Raw genomic sequence first — 19,470 nt, forward strand, 5'->3', positions numbered from 1 at the left:
CCAGGGGAGCGGGGCCACAAAGGGCCCCCGCGGTGGCAGCGCGAGCCAAGGCCACCACGCATGCCGGCCCTGAGCCACCACCGCGGCAGGGACAGCCCCCGGCTCAACCAGCCGGCACGTGCCAAACTGCTACAATTTATTGGACAACGGTCAAGTGAAGGGCTCTGAACTGTACATCTGTAAAAATAAAAAAAAAAAAAAAAAAAAAAAGGAAAAAAAAAAAGTGCGGCACGCCTCATGTGCTCGACGCAGTTTTCCTCCGCTTCAGCCGCGCTCGCCAATCCTCTGGCAGCGCCTCGAAGTTGGCGTTCCTCTCTGCCATGCCACTGCAGGGACAAAGCAGGGTGTCAGCACCCGGGTGGCACAAGGGGACGCTCCCCGCCGGGGCTGGAGGTGGGGACCCCCACTCTCCACCTTTACAGGGGACAAGGAAATGTCCCCCCCCGGTGAGAAGCCGGACAACGCGGCACAGGGAAGCAGCGCCGGCGCCGGCACAGCCTCACGGGGCCCGTACCTCATCAGCTGCTGCTGCTTCCACTCCTCGATGCGCCGCTGAGCGGTGGTCTCCCGGTCCTCCTCGCTGGAGCTGGAGTTCTCCTCCTCGTCCAGCTCCCGCTGGATGCTCTGCCACTTCTTCACCAGCGACGGCATCTTCGTCTTGCCCTTCTTGCCCTGTGCCAGAAACGCAACAGGCTGCAGTGAGGGCGGCTGGAAAGGGAGGAGAGGGCACCCGGCACGCCGGCGAGGGACACCCACTCGCCTACCTTGTCCTTCCGCCCCTTCCTCGGCTTCTCCTTCTCCGGTGGCGGCGGCGCCTTGGGGGCGGGAGGCGGGGGCGTCTGGGGGGGCGGCGGCGGTGGCGGCTGGTCGGCAGTGCTGGCAGCAGGCAGGGCTCCTCGCACCGGAGCCGGCTGCACGGCGGCAGCGGCCAAGCTGACGGGCGCGGCGCACTCCGAGTAGCTCATGACGGAAGGCGCGGTGGGCGCCGTCACGCCCAGGTAGCCGGACTGCAGGCCCAGTGCGGTGGGTTGAGGGCCGGCGTGGCCCGGCGCGATGCGGAGGTTGGGGCGACCCTGGATCTCGCCCTGCAGCCGCTGGCGCGGCCTGAGGGAGGCGAGGGGCACGGCCGAAGGCTGGTACTTGCCGGTGGCCATCAGGGGCTGGCTGTAGATGACGGGGCAGCTGCCGATGGTGGCCGCTCGCTGCATCAGCCCCGGGCTCATCTCCACGGCTTTCCTCTTCTGGGGCTTGGCGGAGAGCAGCGGGGCCAGGCTGGGTTCAGTGGCGCCCTGGAAGAGAGCGCCGGCGTGAGCGCCGAGCTGGCGGGGCCACGGCCCCGAGGTTTGGCCGAGCCCTGGGTTTGCCTGGCTGCCGGCACCGCCACTCACCTGGCTGCTGCTGGCAGCCGGGCGCAGGAGAGGCTTCAGGGGAGCGTCTTCCTCCGTTCCCGGGGCGGGCGGCTCCTCGCCCCCCTCATCTTCCATCTCCACTTCCTGGATCTCGCCGTCTTCTCCGGGAGGCGGCGGCGGTGGGGGCGGCGGCGGGGGCGAGTCCGGTGGAGGCGGTGGCGGCGGAGGCATTTCCAAAGGCAAGGGAGGTTGGAGGACCGGGACAGAGGACTGAAGCAGAGTCCAAAATGGAGTGAGCGGCATGAGAGACGTAGCAGGAACTTGGCCTGAGAAGGATTCTTTACAAAGGGAGCCTGAAGAATACATATTGACACAGGCTTGAAAACCCACGCTACGGACCGCGCTGCCTGCTCCTGCCTGCTGCCTCCCTGCCAGGGCCCTGCCCGGGAGCGGGCAGGCAGAGCTCGGGTCACGGGCTCAGACGACGAGCTGCACGCCGCCTTCCCCGGCACAGCTGCAATGCCTAAAACCGATGGGGACAGCCGGGATGCGGGAGCGGCTGCTCGTCCCGGCTTCGCTAAAGCCGCCGCGGCGTGGCCAGGGAGGGAGGCCAGCGCCGCCGCGTACTGCTGTAGCACTCGGCAGGGCCCCGTGACACCCCGTTTTGGAGCCAGGACCCCCCGGTCCCCACCCAACCGCAGCGGCTCTCCCCCTTCCCACCCCTGCGCTGTACCTGCGGAGCGCTCGGCGGCGTCCCCGGCGCGCTCTCCTTTGTCTTTTGGAGGTGGTTTAGGAGGACCGTCGGCTTTTCTGTCGGTGGTCCGCTGTCCCTCCTCTTCGTCCTCCCCGTCGGGGAATTCCCATTGCGACTCTCCTGAGCGCTCGTTAACATAGAAATAGCGTCTATGCTCCCTAAATCACAAGAAAGAGAAGGAGGCTTTAGATTCCCTCCCCCGCCACCGACACTCCGAGGCGGGCCTGCCCACGACAGCGGTGCGCTCTCGCAGGGAAGACCCTCTTGCAGCGGGGCTGCCGCTCTCCCAAACGCAACAAACAACTTTGAGGACAGAGGCAGGAGAGGCCCGAGCCGGCTCGCTCAAAGCTATTTGCGTTGCTGGCTGCGTGAACGTCGCCCTGAGCCCCCCGCTCCGAGGGAGGGGAGGGCTGAGAAAGCAGGCCAGCGCGCAGCAGAGCGACGTCTCGCTAGCATCGGGACTTTCAGCCGCCGCCTTGGCTGAAAGTCGCCCTCCGAGAAGAGGCACCGGGGAACAGCCCAATGGAGAGAAGCGGCTGCCCCCCTACCCCGTGGTGCGCGGAGGTCGTTTTTAATGATACTCTTGGTGTCAAACACACAGTGAATGCTAGAGAGAGGGAGCGGATCTGGGAGCTGAAAAACAAAAGAGCAAAGATTTCAAACAAAGGAAAATTAATCAAGAAAGCCAAATAGACAAAGAAATGTTTGGGTCTGACCTGCTGGCAGGAGACAGAAATCTTGTTCTTCGTTCCGTCGATGAGTTGAAGTTTGTCCTTTGTCAGAGCTGTTGGTCAGAAGAGGTGATCCAGAGATCCTGCAAAGTTCACAGAGCTCTCGCATGCGCGACCCCCCAGGCCCGCCCTCCACAGCGCTTTACACTCGCGAGAGTGAAAACCAGCTCTGTCCGATCAGGGAATCAGCTCCGTCTCAAAGCACTGAGCACTCCGTTTGGATCCTCCAGTTTGGTGGCTGGCCCAAACTCTGCGAGTGCCGGACGTTTGTTTCTCTGCCTGCCCAGCACTGCTAACAGAAGCTGCTCTCAGTCTCCGAGAGGGACGGCGCCACGTCGTCGGGTGGTGATGGTCACAAATCATGTCTGAGATGTCAGAGATGAAAGGTGAGAAAGGTAGGAGAGCGCGTACCTGTCCCAGTGGCAGGACCAGCCTTTAGGGGTGGCGTTTATTTCGTATTGTTTTAGCTGTTCGGCTGCGTCTTGGAGTTTGCGTTTGAGGTAGTTTCCATTGAGAGCACCTTCTCGCCAGTCTGCAATGCGGGTCTAGAGGGCAAGAACCGGGGGAAGCCGTTGAGGGAGGCCGCAAGCGACCCTCGGGACAGGACTCGAGGTCCGGGAGGCTCCCTTACGGCACGGGACTCGGGGGGGCCAGGAGGAAGACACCGCCTCCACGCAAAGCCATGCTCGCCCCCCGCGGAGGAAGGGCCCTGGCAGGAGGCGGGCGGGCGCGCCGTGCCGTGCCGCCACGGCCACGAGGTTCACGCAGCACCGGCGCTCGAGCGGCGGACAGTTATTTGATCCGCTTCGGAACAGAAGGCCGGAGCGAGGGGCGAAGGCTCGGTTACCTCTGTCTGCAACAGCAACATGTGGAAGTTGGAGATAGATTGTCTGTTGATGCCCAGGAACTCCAATTTACTAGTCAGAGTATTTGCCAGCTCTCCGATCTGAAACTGCCAGGGAGAAAGGGGAGAGTAAAGAGCCGCCCTCGGGTAGCGTCACCGGGCGGCTGCGGCCCCGTGGTTCGAAGCCTTCCCCGGCAAACGGGACTCGGGAGCCCCCGCGGCCCCTCAGCCTGGCGGGACTGGGACGTGCCACCCGGAACGTGTGCGCCTGTCACCCTCCTTCTTCAAGCCCCGCTACTGCCTGCGCCCCAGGGAGGGGGTCGGTGTGGGGTGGCAGGATGAGACCTCCTCCGTAGCCACGGGAAGTGCCAGCGAACCCCAACTCCTTGTGCGGACCCTTCCCCGCTCCCAGCCACAGCCCCCAGCGCGTCTCGGCGTGGTAACCGCTCCGCGCCAGCCAGAGGAGGGTAGGGGCCCGCTCTGCTTCGGTGCCCCGGCTCTGGAGTTACAGCAGAGCAAGGGCCAGGGCAGAAAGTGTTCAGTATAATACTTCTAGGGTCTGCAGCGCAAGTCTGATGGGGAGCGGCTGAGGGAGCTGGGGGTGTTCAGCCTGGAGAAGAGGAGGCTGAGGGGAGACCTGATCGCTCTCTGCAGCTCCTGACAGGAGGGGGTAGTGAGGTGGGTGTTGGGCTCTTCTCCCAAGTCGTTAGCGATAGGACGAGAGGAAATGGGCTCAAGCTGCACCAGGGGAGGTTTAGGTTGGATATTTGGAAAAATTTATTGACAGGAAGAATGGTGAAGCATTGGAAGAGGCTGCCCAGAGAGGTGGTGGAGTCCCCATCCCTGGAGGGGTTCAAAAAACGGACAGTGGTGGCACTTTGGGCCATGGTTTAATGGGCATGGGGGTGTTGGGTTGATGGTTGGACTGATGATCTTAGAGATCCTTTCCAACCTTAATGATTCCTAGTTTTACTTTCATTAAAAAATAATCCAGCCACCAAGCGAGGAAACATGAAATTGCTATTCTCCCCTTAATTGGTTTAGTGGTGGCCTGGGCAGTGTCAGGTTAATGGTTTGACTGGATGATCTTAAAGGTCTTTTCCAGCCTAAACGATTCTAGGATTCTATTCTATGATTCAACCATTTCCCAAAGGAAACGGGCCAGGATATAATTTCAGGCTTCGTAAATCGCCACTTTCCGGAGGAACTAGGCTGGAAAGCGCAGCAGAGAGGGGTAACAGCTCTGGATTTACTCCCGAGCAGAGGCAGAAGCTACGTTAAAGATTGAGGCCAGCCCACAGCGACCACCATTACTCAAGCCCAGTGTCCCGCAGGAGTCAAAGCTCCGATTTGGGCACTGCCTGGGGAACGCGGGGATCCCCCGTGTCAATCCCCCTGCCTGAGGGGACTGTGTGAAAGCAGCTACAAGCCAGAAAGCAATTGACAGCAAAAACGGGGTGGACGCCTGCAAGCAGTGCCACGATTGCTTTAAAGGAGGACTCTGAAAATTTCTTTTTTCCTTCACTCTTCAGAAAAGGCTTTGGAAAGTCCCCAAAGCCGACAACGCAGTGTCTGTCTCCAGAGAGGGGGATGGGGCCAGACAGACAAGCAGCGCTAGAGAAGCCCGAGGCAGGGAAATGAATTCCCGCGTGAACGTGGCTACGGAGAAGCCAGGGAAGATCCCACAGCGGAGGGTGACTTCGCAGCGGAGGACCCGGCAGATCTCCTGCAAACCAGAGAGCCGGCAGAAAAGAGATTACCCCGAACCGATGAAGCAAACGGTACCAATTACCCGAGGAGATGGCATTCCTCCGACAGCGCTAAAGGGATCCTGCATGGGAAAGCACCACGCTACAGCACACAGTCCGTCACAGAGCACCGCCAGTACCAGGAGAAAAGGGGACAGCAAAGGTGACAGCTTAAAAAGCTTTTCGGCAGCCACCTGGGGCACAGCAGCCAACGAGCGTGGTCCTGCTACAGGCTTTTTTCTTTTTGGAAATATCTTTAAAAAAAAAATCTGACAGTCCTTATGTAGACGCTATACTGAGGCAGGGCTCAGTGGTTTGGGGCGAGGAACATCACATCTCAAAACTCTGCTAGAGTTCTTTTACAGGAGATGCTAAATCTGTCACGAGGACAAGAACAAAGCCCTTCCCTTTCAGACTGGAAAAATGATTAAATGATGGGAAACAAGGGCAGGACCAGAGGTCAGCTTTCGCTGCAGGTTTCCACTGGGGTTCTACCATGAGCCGGCGATTCCCCATCCATAAACCATCTGGCACAGGGAGGTGACATTTGCTAACAAAATGAAAACCCCTCAGGAGCCGAATTTAACGCCGCAGGAGATCTCGGGGTAATGAGCGACCAGGGAATCAAAAGGACAAATAGCAAAGATATCCCCTACCGCTCTGCGTCCCTGTCACCCAGAGCCTGCAGCTCCGCGTGTCACCACTACGGCTCAGGAAGGAGCTCTGGGAATCGTTCAGCCGCAGCCAAAAAAGAGCAAACCAAGGCTCGGAGGAGAAAATATCAGCATGACGCTGCAGAAATCCCCAGGGCTTCCCCAGTTTGCACCTAACAACTTCGAAAAGTCCTGCCGGGTGAAGGGCAGGGTGACAGGTACCGGCAGCCTCCAGACACAGAGAGATTACGGACGAGGAGTCTTCAGCCTGGAAACGGGACGACTGAGCGGGCACGTGCCAGAGGACTGCAACGTCGTTACGGGCGAGAAGAAAGTCAAGACAAAAGCGTTCGCTCTCTCTCGCGACCAGACCCAGGGCTCAGAGTTTAACCCCCCCACGCACCCCTTTTATTTTTTTTTTTTTTTTTTTTTTTAAACACTTTCAAGCCTTTGCTGCTGGCTCCTGCTGCAGACAGGACACCGGGCTGCAGTGACGCTGGCCCAATCTTGCACAGCTGTGAATTCTTTCACAGAGCCAATGCAAGCTGCTCTTGCAGCCGCTGCCGGGTTCTGAGATTTAAAACTTGAGCAGGGGGCGGTGCGGTCCCGCCGGCACCGCGGGAGGCGGCTGAGGTCACTCCAGCTGGGCCAAAACCCCCATCCCAAAGCTCAGGTGTCCCCGCGGGCTGGTGGCCGCGGCGTCCCCCGGGCAGAGGTGGCCGAGGGAGCCGGCACGTCCCTCCGCGCTGCCGGCGGCATGGCGAGGCCCGGGGAGAGCAGCGAACCGGGCAGGGCCTGGGGGAGCAGCCGAGCGCCCAACCACGTCCCTTACGCGAGCTGGGACGGATCTCACCGACACGCACCTCTGCGTCGCCATACCTTTAGGTCCTGCTCCTCCTCTTCTATTTTTGGTGCCCCTTGCACTTTTGCTTTCTCCTGGGGCTCCTCAGACTCCGTCTCTTTGTCTGAATTTGCATCAGCTGCTTCTGCGCTCGCTGCTGCAGGAGAAGAAACGACAGCTGAGCCCTTCTCTCGCCACAGCGCTGCCCACAGCCGGCCGGAGACACCGTGCCAGGGAGCCAAAGCCGATGCAGGAGAGGGCAAGGAAAGAGCCGAGGCCTCTTTCCTACAGAAGCCGGCAACAAGAAATTAAAAAAGAGAGAGGGTCACCGCCTCTGTGTTTTGATGGCGTTTGTCCTTCCTTCCAGAAGGACAGCACGGGAAGCAGAGAAGGGGCTACAGCGCAAGGGCAGGAAGGAGAAAAAGCCGGGATGGAGCACAGGGGTTCGAGGAAGCGTGAAGAGAGCTGACCGCCTGGCAGGCAATCATTAAACTCTGACAGTTTAATGATTTGTCAAGAAAAGGTATCGTCGATTAAACAAGTCGAGACAATTGTCAAAGACCAGAGAGCTCGCAAAAAGTTGTCAAGACCGTATGGTTTCGCCTCCGCTGCGTCACAGGACAGCAGTAACTAATTCATTATCCAAGCACCAAATTCCAGGGAGGGAAGTTTTGCGAGGGACTCCTGCCAAAAGCCCTTGGGGGGAAAAAAAGAAACAAAACCCCACATTCCTGGTGCGCCCAAGGGCAGGCCAGCTCCCTCACCCCCCCCTCCAGCAGCAGGGTGCTCGACTCCAAACAGGTTATTTTAGAGTAACAGCTTCCTGTTCCCCAGGTGAAGTGGGAAACCAGGACTGCTGGGAAGAGCTGGCTCCAGGGCCATTCCGCTCGCGAGCCTGCGAGGCACAAGGGAAAGCCCTCCGGCAAAACCATCCGTCAGAGCCACCCCGGACTGAAGCAGACGTGCGTTAAGGCGACATCAACCCCGTTTTGGGGCAGGCACCCTCTCCCACTTCAGCAGGACGCAGCCTGCTCCGGGCTCGGGGCGCTTTTGTACCAGTTTTTCCTGGGGAAAAGCAGTTGTCCCTCCTTCAGCCAGCTTTCTGCGCCAGAGGGGCTGCCTCCCTCTTTGCCACGAGGCAGGCGGCTGGCCTGAAGCCTCGTGCCGGGGAGGGACCGGCACATCTGGCAGTCAGGGCTGCCAGGCACAGGCTGCCCTCTCAAACACCGTGGCCAGCGCATTTCAGGGAGCGCAGCTCTGGAGGGGCTGGGGAGGACAGGAGGGTCGGTACAGGCAGCGAAGCGCGGGCTGTAGCGGAGCACTAAGAGCCACGATCGCGTGATTTCCCCAAGGCGATAAACTTATACGATGCCCTGCAGCAATCGCTGAACTGATCTTAATGTATACTTGACAACTATCTTTGAAAAACCGCGGCTGTACCACGGGAAAGCAGAGCGCCAACAGGAATGCGAGCTCTGCCGAGGGGTTGTCGTCGCTCGAGCGACGTATCCAACACAAGCCCAGCACCAAACCACCCTTATGTGAGCCAGATCTTCCTCGCAGCGAGGTCCCACCTGAATGTTTCCTGCGCGCCAACAAGCACGGAGCCGGAGAGGCTCTCGGGGGAACAGCTTGCCCATCTGAAATTTGGCGACTGTTACCAGGCAGCTTAGAAACACAACTTTAAAAGAGGAAGGTGACAGTTCCCCATGTACCACAGTTAGGATTTATAACGTTGGAAGGAAAGCGGAAGGCAGTGGGACGTGAAACAGCCATTATCACGCTTCCATGTCCCTTCTCCCGATAAAAGCATGGAGTACGGGCACTCTCTTATTTGTTCTCCTGACAAAAGCGTTGCATATGGGCACTCTCCTGTTCACGCTCTTTTATTAGGATAAAGGGGAGAATCAGGCAGAGCATCAGCTTATCCCCACGCTGCCCTGAGCCCGTGAGACTCGCGCTGCTGGCCTGCGAGCTCGGCTACGCGACACCAGTGACAGCCGCCCCTGCGGGCCTGTCCCCTGCCCGGCACACGTACCTCACCGCCCGTCCCGGCTCCTCTACGCCCTGCGCAGGGCTCTGCGGGCTCCAGGCCTTCCAAATACCCACTCCTCCCTCCGAAGGGAGCCTTTCCAATTACCTGCTTCTCCCGCTTCCGGGCTCTCCCGGCCCGTTTTGCTGGAGCCACGACTGGCAGATTCGGGGCTGGCGGCTCCGACAAACAGTTTCCATTTCCCTCGCTTGGAGGCCAGCCTGCGGGTTGCATCCTGCGAGGCCGACTGGCTCCCATCGGAGAGCGGGCTGGAGCCTGAAACACTGCCGTCGCCTTCCTCCAAGGCACGCAGCTCCGCCTGCGGAGAGACACGACGGCAAGCGGCACTTCAGGGACCTGAGCCTCCCCCAAAGAGCCGCAGTGGTTACGAGTCACCGGCGAAAGAAGAGCAAGCAATGCTCTAAATCAGGGCACCGTGTTAACGGCAGCGAAGACGGAGCAAGAGTTTGCCAACTCGTCAGCAGCGTCCGTGCAAAGCTGCAGCTGATTAGCACCCAGATCTATAAGGAGCCCAAGCCCGTACAGGAGCAGCACAGGAAACCGCGAGGTCACTCTCCCAAAGGAAGCACAACAGAGACGAAAACGCCTGCCGCTCCCTGTTTATTCCCAACTATTCCTTGGCTGCGCCTGCAGCTTCGTTTCAGTGACAAAAATTCCCCCCTTACCTTCTTTCTCTCCAGCACCATCTCCAGCTCGAGGGTGTCTTGCTCCTCCTCTTCCTCAGCACTCTCCCCCGACTGCACCACGCTGCACAGATCCTCCTGCAACGTGTCTTCCAGGGGATCCCTGCCGGGCTCCGGCTCTTCGGGAGCAGCTGCCGCCTCTTCTGCTTTCGCCTCTTCTTCTGGGGGCGGCTCAACCTCCTCTTTGCAGATCACCTTTCTCCTCCAGCGCTCCTCTTCCTCCTTCACCACGTCGGACAGGAGCGGTGCCAGGAGGGCTGCGGCCACCCCTTTCTTCTCCTCCTCGCTGTTGGAGAGGGCCTGCACGCCTTCGTTCACTTCCTGCAGATCGAGCCCTGCGTGAGCTTTCTGGCAGCAGCCGCGGCTCCCTGCCCCCTCACCGCACCCCTACGCCTTCCCCAAGCAGCGAAGGAGACCGCAACCCGCGGAGGAAGGAGCCCAGGGGCCCCTCTTCGGGCTGCAAATGGAACGGAGCGACCCACCCACTGCCGAGGAAACCCAAAAGGGCGCCTACGAGCCCCGTGGCAACCAGAACCCGGTGTTGGGCTCGTCTGACTGACCTTCTTCACCTCCCGCTTGACGATGCTGGCCCCACGGCCAACGCTGCCCGGGGCGGCTCCTTTCTCCTGGGGGTACAGCTCAGCAGCCGCTACGAAGCTGCCGTTGGCACCTGCCACAGCGCTGCTGAGGAAGAGAGAAAGAGTGAAAGGCGGGCTCGGGGACAACGTCCCAGCACTTCCCCTCGCGGGGCCAGGGGTCTCTCCCACCTGTGCTGGTAGTGCTGCAGGCCCTGGACCTGCGTCGCCAGGTATTGCGGCAGCTCCCAGGTCACCTCGTTGCTCTGGGTGTTCCAGTAATAGTAGCAGCCGGTGTTCTCATCCCACACCTCCTGCCAGTCGCCCATCTCCAGCTCCCCCACTGCCAGAGGGCGACAGACAAGGACAGGCCGTCACCCACAGGACGCATAGAGCCTGCGTCCCACCGCCAACCGGGTCGGTTCCCTGGGCAGTTGTCACCCCCCCTTTCCCCGCTGGCAACCACCCGTCACCCCCCTCAGCTCCCTTTGGTGACCAAAAGCAGGGGACAGCAGTCCCCCGAGACGGGTGCAGCGGGGGACAGCCCAAAACACCCAGGATCCCCGAGGCGCTCACCTCCCGCCAGCGAGCACTGTGTGTCATATTGCCATTCCGGGGCCGGCGCCGAGCCCGCGCCGTTGGCGGTGCCCGAGGACTGGCCCGAGCCCGACTCTTTTGGCTCCGGGCGGGGAGGTGTGGGGGGTGGCGCGGAAGTGGGCTCGGCGGGCTGCGGAGGTGCCGTGATGGCATCGATCTCCTGTGAAAACGACATCCCGATGTGAACTCTAACTCCCAGAGGAGGTAAAAGCGGAGTCAAAGCGCTTATCGGCAGAGAACAACATCTTGGACTGTGAAATCGCCCTCTTTCCGCCACCCCCCTCCCTCCCAAGGAGGAGCTCCCCTCTGCATCCTCTCCCCGGAGCGGCACTAACCGCCAGGAAGTTTGCCAGCGTGCTGTCAATATCTGCTGAATTATTGCCATTTGCGTCCGCGGAACGAGCCGACTTCTCCGGGGTTTCGCCTTCTTCGTCGTCGCTGTCTGCATAGGCGCCGAGCAGACACAAACCTCCTGGCCAGGGTGGGGGGAAGAGGGGATCAGCGGACCCTCGGCGTGGCACACCCGCCTCGGAGCTGCCGGTGCGGGCAGCGGGGCTCCTCCTGCCACCGCGGGGAAGTGGATCCAACCCCAGCCCACCCGACTCGGGTGGTCCCACCGTCACCCCGCCGATTCTGTGAGGAGGAAGCAGCCCCGCCGGCCTGGCGGGGGCCGGGCACCCCCCTCCCATGAGCCTTCAGGGGATAAACGCTGCCCCTCCCTCTTCAAAACACGCATGGGGACATCTGACCCCCAAAATCAGGGGAGAACCAGCCCCCCAACCACACTGGGAGTGAGAAATACCCTCCCCGGGGGAAAAAACCACAGCAGAACAATGCCAGGAGGGAAAAACAATTCCCTGGCCCTGGAAAAAAAAAAAAAAAAAAATACTGGGGGGAAATATCATGTCCTGCCTGCAAACCACAGAGGGGGGAGTCACCGCTCCCCCAAAACACCAATATTTGAATTATTAAACTGATATGGAATGTATTGAAGAGCTAATAATAAGTAATAATGGTAATAGATGGGAAAAAATCACCTCCCCCTCCAAAAAAAGTACACTGGGCAGAAAAATACCTCCTAACCCAAATTTTTCAGATGAGAAATCATGTCCCCATCAAAAAACACTTGGGGGGAACTTCTTCATCATACAACCACCCCAAAACCAGTAAAATGGGGGCAATAACCCTGCTCCCCCCCTCCCCCCCGAAAAAAAGCGGGGGGGGGGGGGGGGGGGAGCATTACACTCCCCCAGATAAAAAGCAAGTTAAGTAGTGGAATTGTCCTACCTCAATAATAAATTTTAAAAAAAAGTACTTAAGAAGGAGCAATCACGCCCCCTGGAAAAAAAAAAAAAGGCAATTAAAAAGGGTGATTGCATCCTAAAAAGAAATTGTTGAGGAAGGGGTTAATCACCCCCGCTTAAAAAAAAAAATAAAGGACTTAAAGAGGGACAATCAGCTCCCCTTAAAAAGAAATAAAGGACTTAAAGGGGGACAAGCAGAGTGCTCTCAAAAATAAAAAGCCCCAACATTTAGGGGGAAAAAAAAGAAAAAAAATCCTTTTTTTAAGAAAATGAGGCGGTGTGGGGGGGGTTTGTATCTCTCGTCTCTCTCCCCGAGGGGCCTCGTACCTGTGGGCTTGACGGCGGCGGGCGCGGGGGGCGGCGGGTTGGGAGCGCTGCGGGGGGGCTCCGCCACCGTTTCGGGCTCGTCTGTGGGGGAAGAGCCGTCAGACACGAGTGGGCTGAGGCAGGGGGAGGCGGGGGGGGGTGCGGGGCGGGGCTGCGCCCCGCCCCGCACCCCCCCCCCCGCCTCCCCCGGCCCCGGTCCCGCCGCTAGGCCGCAGCACTACGAGTAGGCCGCACCGAGGCCTGCACAAGGCCGCGCCCCGCCAACAAAGCGCCCCCCCCCCCCCTCCCCCGCCATCCCCTTCCACCGTTACCCGGCTCGGAACCCGACTCGGCCCCTTCAGCCGGCGGCCCCGCCGCCTCGTCACGGCGGGGCCCGGGAGGGGAGAGCTGAAGGATGGGCCGGCGGCCCGGCGCGGCGCGGGATTTCTTCCCCATGGCGGCGGCGGCGGCGGGAGCGGCGCCTGAGGGCTGCGGCCGCGCCTGCGCGCTGGGAGGGAGGGGCGGGGCCGTGCGTGGGGCGTCACAGCGCTGGGGGGCGGGGCTCTCGGCAAGCCACGCCCCTCGGGCTTCCAGCGCCCGCCTGGCCCTGGCGCCTATATCGCTGTTGTGCCATATAGCGCAGCGCTGCTCCTATAGCCCCGTCCTACCCTATAGCACAGCGCTGCTCCTAGGAGATATAGACCCGTCATGTCCTATAGCATGGCCCTGCTCCTTATAGCCCCGTCCTACCCTATGGCACAGCGCTGCTCCTATAGCTCCATCCTACCCTATAGCCCAGCACTGCTCCTGTAGCCCCGTCCTACCCTATAGCCCAGCGCTGCTCCTAGGAGATATAGACCCGTCATGTCCTATAGCATGGCCCTGCTCCTTATAGCCCCGTCCTACCCTATGGCACAGCGCTGCTCCTATAGCTCCATCCTACCCTATAGCCCAGCACTGCTCCTGTAGCCCCGTCCTACCCTATAGCCCAGCGCTGCTCCTAGGAGATATAGACCCGTCATGTCCTATAGCATGGCCCTGCTCCTTATAGCCCCGTCCTACCCTATGGCACAGCGCTGCTCCTGTGGGATATCGCTCCATCCTACCCTATAGCACGGTGCTGCTCCTATAATCCCATCCTATCCTATAGCACAGCGCTGCTCCTATAGCCCCGTCCTACCCTATAGCCCAGCGCTGCTCCTATAGCCCTGTCCTACCCCTACAGCCCAGCACTGCTCCTATAGCCCCATCCTACCCTATAGCACAGCACTGCTCCTAGGAGATACAGCCCCATCATGTCCTATAGCACAGCGCTGCTCCTATAGCCCCATCCTACCCTATAGCACAGCTCTGCTCCTGGGGGATATAGCCCCATCCTACCCTATAGCACAGTGCTGCTCCTATAGCCCCATCCCTCCCCTATAGCACAGCGCTGCTCCTAGGGGCTATAGCCCCTTCTCCCCCTACAGCACCTCCCTCCTGATCTACAGCACGCTGCTGGCCCTTGAGCCTATACACTGCATACTGCCCCGCAGGGCCTATGGGGCTGTCCCAACCTTTAGTACCCGCTGGCCCTCGGGGCTATAGCTCCTGCCCTATAGCACAGCGCTGCCCCTCCTATAGTATAGACCCTATAGTGCAACCTGCCTGCCCTGCTGGCCCTGTCCTATAGCACGATGCCGCTCCTTGAGCCTATAGAGTACATACTGGCCCTTGGGGATATAGCTCCATCCTGCCCTGTAGCACAGCACCACTGCCCTATAGGGCAGCCCTGCCCCTTGGCCCTATAGCCATAGCTCCATCCTGCAACAGGGCAGCATGCTGTCCCTGAGCCCTATAGCTCCATACTGCCCTATAGCACAGTCCTATAGAATTCCCTACACAAAAGGGCTGTGTGTGCAGGATCCCGGGGAGAGGGGCCCTATAGCCCCACTGGCTTCACCCTTCAACCCCCCCCCCCAAAATCTCCACCGTGCTCCCAGGGGAGAGCAGCACCCATCCCGACGCAGACCTGTAATAACGCTTCAATTTTATTAAAGTTTGATCCAAAACCACAACAATAAATAAAAGAAACGCCAAAAGCTGCCGGGTATGGTACAGGATGAGAGCCAGGGGGCCGCCGCGGTGCCGGTCGCACCCCCGGTGCTCTGCTAATCGCCGATCACCCCCCAAAAGGGGACAGGGAGAGCGAGGTGAGACACTGAAGGTGCGCTCCTCGTCCCCAAACCGGACCCTTACGGGGAAAAAAAATGAGTAAAAATAGCACCAGCAGCCGAGCCAGCGCGGGGTGGGACAGCGTCAGCTCCCGGGGACGTCACCTGGAGCGGGCGCTGTCCTAGGAGCCCGTGGGTGCTGGGGCTGCCGCTAGTTACGGCGGTACAGGCGATCCCGGGTGGCCACGCTGACCTTCTGCTGGTAGTCCTCCATCTTGTCATGCAACTTCTGGTAGAGCTGGGCGAAGGGCAGAGCAGGTGTGAGAGACGAGCGCTCCCACCCCATCCTGCGCTCCCACCCTGTTCCCGCTTTCCTTCGGGCACCCTTAGGGTGCTCCCTGCCGCCCCTCGGCCCCAGTGCAGGGTGTTGGCGAGCACCCTTCCTTCTCCCCGCTGTACCTACCGCAACGTTGTAATGGTTGGTGGTGCTCTCCTGCAGTGCCTGGAGCAGCTGGTCGATGGCGGTGTAGGGCAGCCACACCATGGGGGCCGTGGCAGACAGCGGGAACTGGAGGGGAGAGGAACCCTTGCATCACATCATGCTCGTGGCAAAAAAATGCTCCTCCCTGCAGCTACAGCAAGGAAGAGTCCCCAACCGCCATGTCACAGCACCCACCGTCCCACTAAGAGGTCCCCTCTCCTCTAGGGTGGGTTACCCGCACCCATTTCTCCTGGAGGTGTTCAAAAAACAGGCAGACGTGGCACTTTGGGCCATGGTTTAGTGGGCATGGGGCTGTTGGGTTGATGGTTGGACTGATGAGCTTAGAGGCCCTTTCCAACCTTAGTGATTCCTAGTTTTACTTTCGTTAAAAAATAATCCAACCACCAAGCCAGGAAACATGAAATTCTTCCTCTCCCCTTAATTGGTTTAGTGGTGGACTTGGTAGTGTTAGGTCAATGGTTGGACTGGATGATCTTAAACATCTTTTCCAACCTAAACGATTCTATGATTCTATGAAGCGCCGTCACGCAACTCACAGGCACAATACCCAAACCCTAAGCGGGATCTGCCTCAAGGAACGGTCCCCGCCACATCCCACGCCGCAGGCAAGCTCACCTCGATTCCAAAATACTGATGCCCTTTGCCCAGCACAGCGTCTACATACTCCAGGACCAGATCCACAGCCTCCTCCAGCAGATCGTAATTCAGATAGAGACGCAGCAGCTCGGCAGCATCCACTTTCTGCAAGCAAAGAGGGAAACGTCAGCCAAGGAACACGCCCAGGAGCCACCATGATGCCGAGGGGAAGCTGCTCCGAGCCTCAGTGACAGGCACAAAGCATCCGGCACGGGTTCCTAGAGCTGGGAATGGGAAGGTGGGGTGAAGCTTGCGAGGAGGAGGTGCCTGGAGAAGTGAAGGTGATCTGGCAGCTCTGCAACAGATGGGGTTTTTTGGCCAGCGGGCCGGACGTGCCGAGCAGCGACCCTCTCCATGTTCTCACCTTGTAGCTGTTAATGAGCCAGTTGGGAAGAGGTATCCCATGCGCCAAGAGCTTGTTGATGACGCAGCGATGGTAGAGACTGTTTTGGGATGGGTAACGCTCCAAATAGGATGACAGCAGCCGCCAAGCTTCATCTGTGGCACTGCAAGGCAATATTTCCCCTCGGAACCCGTGCCAGCAGCCCCTGCGACTGTCTGCCAGGCCGCGGTGTGCTCCAGGGGACCTGTCCCGCTGTCGGGGTTCAACGTGCGTGCTCCAGGCCCAGCAAAGCAGAGTGTGCTGCGTACAGCAGCAGGGGAGAGCGTGGTGACAGCGTGGAAGGAAATTTTTTTACGTTGAGGGTGGTGAGGCACCTGAACAGGTTGCCCAGGGAGGTAGTGGAGGCCCCATCCCTGGAAAAATTCCAGGTCAGGTTGGACGGGGCTCTGAGCAACCGGATCTGGTTAAAGCTGTCCCTGCTCACTGCAGGGGTTGGGCTGGATGAGCTCTAAAGGTCCCTTCCAGCCCAAAGCATTCCGTGAAGCATGGCTCTCCCGCTGTCCCAGTCCCGCAGGTCTGCTTTAAGGGGGTTTTTAATGAACCTGTGGACTCTCTGAATTCCTGCAAAGCTTTTCCTTCCAGAAATGAGTCTCATTCTCACAAAAAGTGGCTCCGCTCTTCTCCCCCCACAGACCAGGACCTACCTGGACTCCTTGGTGGTAACGAGTGCGGAGAGCTGGTTTGCTGCTAGCCAGTCCCAGGCCTCTGCCTGCGCTGCCTCCCCTCCCAGCTGCAGCTTGATGCACCTGCGAGACAGAGCAGGGCAAAAAGTGGGGGCCTGCAGAGCCCAGGCCCTTTCCCCCTGCCTGGCCACAGCCGCCAGCGCCAAAGCCACCCTTCGCAGGGCTATTCCCAAGCGACAGCTAGGAATGAGCTGGCTTGGCAGGAAGAGAAGGCTGTTAGAGTGATTTCTAAGCTGCTCTAAGTGCCAGAGAGGAATTAATAACGATTCTGCTGTTAGCAAGCCTTAGGGCCCAAGCTTGGGTGGGTAAGAGATGCCCTCCGTGCATCCAGCCACAGGAACAGGTCGCAGCAGAGCCCCTGAGCAACTCTGCAGGCACAACGCATCTTCCACGAGCACGGAGAGGCAAAGAAGAAGAGGAATCCTGGGGTTGGAGATGAAGGATGAGAGCAAATGGCTGGCACAGAGATCAGAGAGAAGAGCAAGCGCTCTGCCAACCGCTATTTGAGAGCCGTTCAATGGCTTGAACAAATCTCCTGTAAGCAGCTCACTGGGCATCAGCAGGAGCGTGCCAGAAGCCAGCTCACCGGAAAGGTCTCCAGATGATGGTTGTGCCTGGGTCGGGACCACCTGCGACTGTCAAATGCCAGCTCCCTCCCCTGAGACCCCTGAGGAATCTCTCCCCGCCACTCCCTGCTCAGCAAGGCTCCCTTATTTTTCCTTTTCAGGTGCGAAGAGTGAGTTCCACCTCAAAACCACCGAGCCAGCAGCTGCCGAGGCTGTGCACAGCATTAGCAGCTGCGGCGAGCAGACACGTCAGGACAGCGCCGGCTTCTGACCCTGGGGAGCTGCAAGCTGCGCCCTGCCAAGCGTCACGCAGCGCACGTTTCTCCAGCCGCGCGTCACCCGAGGCGGGGAGAAGCTCGCTACGTACTTGAAAGTGAGTCCTTCGAAGATAGGCGTCAAGGGCAGCTTGAATGTTTGGCACAGAGTGATGGCGGTGTCGAAGAGGCCGGCCCGGACCAGGAGAGCAACTGTTTCCTCAGGTGTAGAGTTGCCTGCAGGGAAGGAGGACCAGGTAAGCGCCTCCCCCAGTCACACCCCAGTGCTTACTGGGGCCTAACCCCACGCAATTCAGCGGCAGAGGTTGCTGTGCTAACGGCCCAACGTAAAACACCCCGCAGCAGTACTTCTCGTCGCACAGCTTGAGGCTTTCTTGGCCTCGGGAGCATCTCATGAGCTGTCCCCGGAGGGACTGCACAAAGCAGCAGCGACCCACGGAGCTGTCCGTGATCAGGCACCAGCTGGAGAGGGACACAAGCAGCAACGTACGGCCCGTAGTCAAATGCTGCCACTGTTTAGGGGAGTAGGGAGGGGACAGCCTCGTCAGCGGTGCAGCGGGCCCGGATCCAAGCGAACAAGGCATCAGCTCAGCTCTGCCAGCGCAGGCAGGAGGGGCAGCGGCAGGAGGCAAGATGAAACTGTGGCGCTCGGATCCCTGCGCCTCCAGTTTGCCCTCAAACCAGCTGTTCAATCCTTTCCCCACAGCCCCTTACTAGGAAGACATCTCCTCTTACTTAAAATGGGAAAAAATGAAACGTACATGTTGCGTAACACGTATTGGAGAGCGGCAGAACACGCGTAAAGGGACAGGGTGGGAGAGACGCAGCTTTCTGCTCCCCACAAGGAACAACTTTGATAAGCTAACCACTGTGTCGTGAAGTAGGATTGTCCAGGACAATAATTTAAGTCTTGCAGCAAGTGTTTTTTCTAGGGCTTTCTAATTCTGCTTGACCCGAGGGCAATTTCCAGCAAGACAAAAAGATGCCTTTTTGTCCCAACTCATGAGCTCAACCCCAGCCCCAGGCTGCAGCCCACTACTAGAGCCTGGCAAAGCCAAAAAAAATGGTGGAAAACTTAAAACTGGTTCTGCTGATCTGCCTCTCCAAAGCCGCTGAACTTGGTGGCAAGATTTCATGCTAGGGGGGTGAACTGAATGGTCCCTGCCAGCTCCTGGGTTTGTCTCTGGGTCAGAACAAGATTGCTGCTTCCTCACTCGAGCTACGACTGGAAGCGTTAACACGAGCAAAAACCCCAGGGGAAGCGAGAGGTGGCCACGCTGCATCCCTCTCACCTGCCACAGCCGCTGTCGACAGGTCATGCTGCACCAGAGTCAGCCGGATCCGGGCCAACAAACACTCCCTCTCCAAATCCTCCAGCTCCAGGATCTCGATTTGGCGAGTTGCTGTAACAGATGGACACGAAAGGCTCTCAGCATTTTAAAAAGGGCTCCTCGGGCATTGTGCAAAATGTCTCCACCCCTCTGCCATCCTAAGAGGAGTCACACCACAGAAAGCACCAAAGGAGGGGTCAGGTTTTGCTGCCCCTTCCTCGCTACCTTGAACTGTGCCCATCTCCTTGCTACAAACCTCCCATCCCTCCTCTCTTCGAGATGTTATCTAACACTTGGTAACAGCTGCTGCTCTGACTGCCAGGCATATGCTACAAGAGATCTCATTCAGAAATAATTGCTTTAAAAATACCTGACCTTAAATTTTTCTACCGTAATGCTGAGGATTACGAGTCTAACCTGACCCCACCATCCTGTGCTTTGGTAGACACAGGCAGAGTGGAGACCTTAGCAGCGGAGACTCAC

At 59.1% G+C, this 19,470-nt stretch overlaps 2 protein-coding genes across 2 annotated transcripts in view; both read right to left on the bottom strand.

The window, feature by feature from the left end:
* Window positions 1-128: 128 nt before the first annotated feature.
* On the bottom strand, window positions 129-12,894 carry FNBP4 (formin binding protein 4). The gene is made up of 17 exons (XM_075712235.1): window positions 12,771-12,894; window positions 12,460-12,540; window positions 11,164-11,300; window positions 10,808-10,988; window positions 10,424-10,574; window positions 10,217-10,337; window positions 9,639-9,977; window positions 9,061-9,271; window positions 6,959-7,098; window positions 3,682-3,786; window positions 3,246-3,379; window positions 2,083-2,261; window positions 1,389-1,702; window positions 1,125-1,289; window positions 765-1,073; window positions 515-672; window positions 129-326 (listed from the first exon to the last, which is right to left on the bottom strand). The coding sequence occupies exons 1-17, from the start codon at window positions 12,892-12,894 to the stop codon at window positions 236-238; spliced, it is 2,940 nt and encodes a 979-aa protein (XP_075568350.1). The 3' UTR covers window positions 129-235.
* A 1,870-nt stretch (window positions 12,895-14,764) lies between these two features.
* The window catches only part of NUP160 (nucleoporin 160), a 31,200-nt gene continuing 26,494 nt past the window's right edge, over window positions 14,765-19,470 (bottom strand). The window contains exons 29-35 of the mRNA XM_075712263.1: window positions 18,949-19,059; window positions 17,749-17,872; window positions 16,777-16,878; window positions 16,094-16,235; window positions 15,709-15,834; window positions 15,055-15,159; window positions 14,765-14,889 (exon numbers count right to left, since the gene is read on the bottom strand). Of these exons, the coding sequence (XP_075568378.1) occupies window positions 14,803-14,889; window positions 15,055-15,159; window positions 15,709-15,834; window positions 16,094-16,235; window positions 16,777-16,878; window positions 17,749-17,872; window positions 18,949-19,059 (797 nt within the window). The 3' untranslated portion in view covers window positions 14,765-14,802. The remainder of the gene's footprint in view (window positions 14,890-15,054; window positions 15,160-15,708; window positions 15,835-16,093; window positions 16,236-16,776; window positions 16,879-17,748; window positions 17,873-18,948; window positions 19,060-19,470) is intronic.

Source organism: Pelecanus crispus, chromosome 6 (assembly GCF_030463565.1).
Source record: "Pelecanus crispus isolate bPelCri1 chromosome 6, bPelCri1.pri, whole genome shotgun sequence".
Classification (NCBI taxonomy): Eukaryota; Metazoa; Chordata; class Aves; order Pelecaniformes; family Pelecanidae; genus Pelecanus; species Pelecanus crispus.

What these genes read in the sequence shown, in the direction of transcription:
- FNBP4 (XM_075712235.1), bottom strand. Translation starts at nt 12,894, where the DNA reads ATGGGGAAGAAATCCCGCGCCGCGCCGGGCCGCCGGCCCATCCTTCAG. An exon ending in CGAGTCGGGTTCCGAGCCGG is followed by an intron (nt 12,541 to 12,770) that starts GTAACGGTGGAA and finishes CTTCCCCCACAG; the next exon opens with ACGAGCCCGAAACGGTGGCG. An exon ending in AAGCAGCAGCAGCTGATGAG is followed by an intron (nt 327 to 514) that starts GTACGGGCCCCG and finishes TTGTCCCTGCAG; the next exon opens with TGGCATGGCAGAGAGGAACG.